This window comes from Pipistrellus hanaki, assembly GCF_964339955.1.
Source record: "Pipistrellus hanaki genome assembly, chromosome: 2".
Taxonomy (NCBI): Eukaryota; Metazoa; Chordata; class Mammalia; order Chiroptera; family Vespertilionidae; genus Pipistrellus; species Pipistrellus hanaki.
Genome location: NC_140504.1, coordinates 2,537,134 through 2,541,944, shown reverse-complemented (window position 1 = coordinate 2,541,944; position 4,811 = coordinate 2,537,134). Strand labels below are relative to the sequence as shown.

Genomic DNA, 4,811 nt, shown 5'->3' with positions numbered 1-4,811 from the left:
CCCAAGGGGTCCCGGATCGGAGAGGGTGCAGGCTGGGCTGAGGGGACCGGCCTCTGGTTAGTAAATAAGTAACATGTACTCGTTGTCATGCCAGCCGCCCGTGGGAACGCAGTTTCCGTGGCGGACACACATGCACGGAGACGACATCTAACTGCTTCCTCTCTCTCCCGCCCCCCCCCCCAGGACCCCCGCGGGCACCTGAGCGAGCACGGCCCCCGCCGGGCGGGGCCATGGCCAGCATGGCCGTGCAGCTGCTGGGCTTCCTGCTCAGCTTCCTGGGCATGGTGGGCACGCTGGTCACCACCATCCTGCCGCACTGGCGCCGGACCGCCCACGTGGGCACCAACATCCTGACGGCCGTGTCCTACCTGAAGGGGCTGTGGATGGAGTGCGTGTGGCACAGCACCGGCATCTACCAGTGCCAGATCTACCGCTCGCTGCTGGCGCTGCCCCAGGACCTGCAGGCGGCCCGGGCGCTCATGGTCGTCTCCTGCCTGCTGGCGGGCGCGGCCTGTGCCTGCGCCGTGGTGGGCCTGCAGTGCACGCGCTGCGCCAGGGGCACGCCGGCCAAGGCCACCTGCGCGGTGCTGGGCGGCGCGCTGTTCCTGCTGGCCGGCCTGCTCTGCCTGGTGGCCGTGGCCTGGACCACGCACGACGTGGTGCAGAGCTTCTACAACCCGCTGCTGCCCAGCAGCATGAAGTTCGAGATCGGGCAGGCCCTGTACCTCGGCTTCATCTCCTCCTCCCTGGCGCTCATCGGCGGCACGCTGCTCTGCCTGTCCTGCCTGGAGGAGGCGCCCTCCCGGCCCTACCCCGCCCCGCCCCGGGCCGCCACCGCCACCGCCACCGCCGCCGCGCCCTCCTACCGGCCGCCCGCCGCCTACAAGGACAACCGGGCGCCCTCCGTCACCTCCGCCTCGCACAGCGGGTACCGGCTCAACGACTACGTGTGAGCCCGGCCGGCCTCCCTGAGCCGGGGCAGGCACCCAGGCCCCGCACCCAGGCCCGGACACCCAGGATCCGGCACCCGGGACCCTGGCACCCAGGCCCCCGCACCCAGGCCCCCGCACCCAGGATCCGGCACCCAGGCCCCGGCACCCAGACCCCGCACCCAGGCCCCCGCACCCAGGATCCGGCACCCAGGATCCCGGCACCCAGACCCTGGCACCCAGGCCCCCGCACCCAGGCCCCGCACCCAGGCCCCGCACCCAGGATCCCGGCACCCGGGACCCTGGCACCCAGGACTCCAGCACCCAGGACCCCGCACTCAGGACCCTGGCACCCAGGCCCCCGCACCCAGGCCCCGCACCCAGGATCCGGCACCCAGGCCCCGGCACCCAGGCCCCGGCACACAGGCCCTGGCATCGAGGATCCGGCACCCAGGCCCCGCACCCAGGCCCCAGCACCCAGGCCCCGGCACCCGGGCCCCCGCACCCGGGCCCCGGCACCCAGGACCCGGCACCCAGGCCCCGGCACCCAGGATCCTGGCACCCAGGCCCTGGCACCCAGGCCCCGGCACCCAGGCCCCCACACCCAGGCCCCGGCACTGAGTGTGCGTCGGGCTGCTCTGTGCAGGAAGGACCGCGTGGACGTGCTGGGCGGGGACAGGGAGGAGGGAGTGAGGGGGAGCTCTGATACCAAAGACGAGGAAAGACACACATTTATGGGGGGGGAGGGGTGAAAACACGAGGCAGAGGCCCCGTGGGGTCGGTCCGGGGACCGGTTTGCAGGCGGGAATAAACCTGTGGACTGGTTGTTCCGGAAACGTAGTCTCCGCGTCTGTTTCCAAGAGGAAAACAGACATGCACACTGTCATGCACACACACACTCTCACTCATGCACGCACACACATATGCACTCGCTCACACACATGCACACTCTCATGCATGTGCACGCACATGCATGTACATGCACACACTCTCGCTCATGCACACACCCATGATGTGCTCTGCAGCTTTGCCCCAGGAGAGCTCAGCTCCTCCCTGGAGACGGAGAGCCTGGGCCATCCTGGACCAGCAGGCGCCCTCCCTCCCGTCTGCTGCAGTGACGGCCTGCGGTGCTGCTGGGCTGCGGTGGGGAGGGAGCGGCGGGTCCCGGAGCAGCTCCCTGGAGGCCGGGCCGGGCTGGGTGTCCGCCAGGTGCCTCCGGTCACTGAGTCCAGAGGAGGCGAGGGCCTGGAGGGCCTGCGGGACCAAGGCCAAGGCCAGGGCAACCAGGGCCACTTCTTGTGCAGGAAACACCGGCTTCGGGCAGATGTGGCCAGACCGGCAGTGCTCGCTGTGCGTGCGGCCACGGGGGGAGGTGGTGGTGGGGGCAAGAGGCGGGGAGGGGGACCACAGAGGAAGCCCCGGGAGTGACAGTAAATCCCCTTAACTACGATTCCAGGATGTAAAAGAGCCGGCCATGCCCCACATTTCCTGTTTCCTCACCGCTCCTCACCTCAGAGGAGAGCTGGGTGTGTGACCGTGTGTGTGTGTGTGTGTGTGTGTGTGTGACCGCGCGTGTGTGCATGTGTGTGTGCATGTGAGTGTGTGTGTGTGACTGTGTGTGTGTGTGTGTGTGTGTGTGGCTATGTGACCGTGTGTGTGTGTGTGTGTGACTGTGTGACTGTGTGTGTGTGACTGTGTGTGTGTGTGTGTGTGACTGTGTGTGTGTGTGTGTGTGTGTGTGGCTATGTGACCGTGTGTGTGTGTGTGTGTGTGTGACTGTGTGACTGTGTGTGTGTGAGAGACAGACAGAGAGACTGAAATCTGAGGTCCTATGTATTTGAAGCCATTTCTTGATTCAAAAAGCACAAAGCCAATTCCTGGGCAGCTATCCAAAGGAAAACAGCGACATTTTATTCTGGTAAATTATTGTAGGTGTGTGGGGAGGGAAAGCATTAGCAAGCAGCCTGTTTCCTGCCCAGGGGAAGGCCCGTGAGGTCGCCCATAAATCTGGGGGGCCCGGCCCCGGGGTCAGGTCACCGTGTCCCCCTCACCCCTCTCGCTCTGAGTCCAGCACAGCTCACACTCCATCCCCCTCCCAGCCCCACCTGCCGGCCTGCGGGCCAATGACCCACCCGGCAGCCCTCCGGCTCTGCTCCCGCTGGAGCATCTGCTGCCGCCGCCGCCTCCAGCCCCCCGGAGGCCTGGGCTCCTGACCGTCACCCCAGGCGTTTCTCCAAAATAAAGCATCTGCCGGCATTTCCGGTCCAGCATAACCAACAGCGAGAGGGCGGGCCTCACAGCCAGGAGAGCAGGGTTTGGAACAGCAGGGATTGGGTCCAGTGGCTCGCACAGGTGTCTGGGGAAGCTGGAGCCTGCCTCGGTCGGAGCACACCTGGGACCTTGCTGAGCACAGACGGATGGACGGACGGACGGGAGGCAGCAGGCGGCAGGCCCCAGGACAGTGAAGAGGTGTGGAGATGGGAGCACAGTGCCATACCTGGGGTCCTAGGACCCGGAGAGGGCCTGGTCCGAGCCCTCTCCTCAGATGGCCTCTGAGGAGGGGTCAGCGCCTTCCATCCCTCACTCCGCAGACGTTCACGCCAGAGCCTCTCCCTAATGCCCAGGCGGGAGAACATCGACGGCTTCGTTCCTCCAAAGTCGATCTGGTGCCCTCGCCGGTGGTGCTCACTGGATAGAGCATCAGCCCGTGGACTGGAGGGTTCTGGGTTAGATTCCAGCAACCAATGAGTGTGTAAGTGGGTGGGACAAAAATAATCAATGAAAAAGTATTTGTTTAAATAATGAAGGACTCCTTGATGTATACATTCATGTCCTCCTTCATTTCGGGAAGTTCTGGCTTTTTATGCCTTTGCACAGCTGTTCTGTCCGGTCTGCTCTGTAATACTTTGCAGTAGAACAGCATTGGGTGTGCACTGGGTCCTGGGTGGTCTGTGCTCCTTATTGGCCGTTGCTTTTCCTCCAGTGGAAATGCTCATGATCTCGGTCACAGTGATGCTTTCACAGCAGTGTGTGTGTGTGTGTGTGTGTGTGTGTGTGTGTGTACACACAAATGGATCAATTGCACACATTATATATGTGCAGTTAAGTGTACTGCAGTTGTACCTCAATAAAATTGGGGGGAAAGGAAGCTACTTGGAGATATAATTTGAGATTAAATTAAAATAAATAAATCAGAATTCATGAAATTATAGGATGAAAAATCAGCATGGAGTATTGAATCTATTAAATATAAATTATATCCAATTAATGCAGAAATTCTAATTACAATAAGGTACAATAACTGTTGCAATTGCTAGGGAAAAGGGAACTGTCTGATTATTTTTCACTGACAAGACATAAAGTACATAATACTCCAGAACAGGCAGTAAAACTGGGGAATGGGTTGTCCAAGAGTATTAGTGTTCTGGTATACTCTCTCTATAACATAAAAGGGTGATATGCTAATTAGGCCGATGTCTTCGGATGTCCTTCCTGACTAAGCTGAGGCCTGGGGGAAGCCAGCCGGGGTCCCGGTGCCTGCGGGTGGGGAAGGAGGGAAGCCCGGGTCCCGGTGCTGGAGGGAAGCAGGTGCCGGCAGCCAGGAGAGGGAAGGCCTGCTCTTGGAGGGATTTCCATGCACCGGGCCTCCAGTCTATATAATAAAAGCCTGAGCAATCGTTATGGTGGAACAACTGGCTGCTAAGATGGGGCAGACGCTCAATGCAGGAGCTGCCCCCTGGTGGTCACTGTGCTCCCACAGGGGGAGTGGCTGCTCAGCCGGAAGCTGGGAGGCTCTCTCACTGCGGCAGTGCTAAGGAGCAGCGAGCCAAGCAGTAAAGAGCGAGCAGGTGGGCGGTAAAGAGCGAGGGACCCTGCGTTGTG

General features: G+C 61.9%; 1 protein-coding gene across 1 annotated transcript; it reads left to right on the top strand.

The window, feature by feature from the left end:
• Positions 1-230: 230 nt before the first annotated feature.
• CLDN14 (claudin 14) lies at positions 231-953 on the top strand (the record flags this gene model as incomplete). The annotated part of the gene is made up of 1 exon (XM_084875882.1): positions 231-953. One exon carries the CDS (start codon positions 231-233, stop codon positions 951-953), a length of 723 nt encoding a protein of 240 aa, XP_084732008.1.
• Positions 954-4,811: the final 3,858 nt, after the last annotated feature.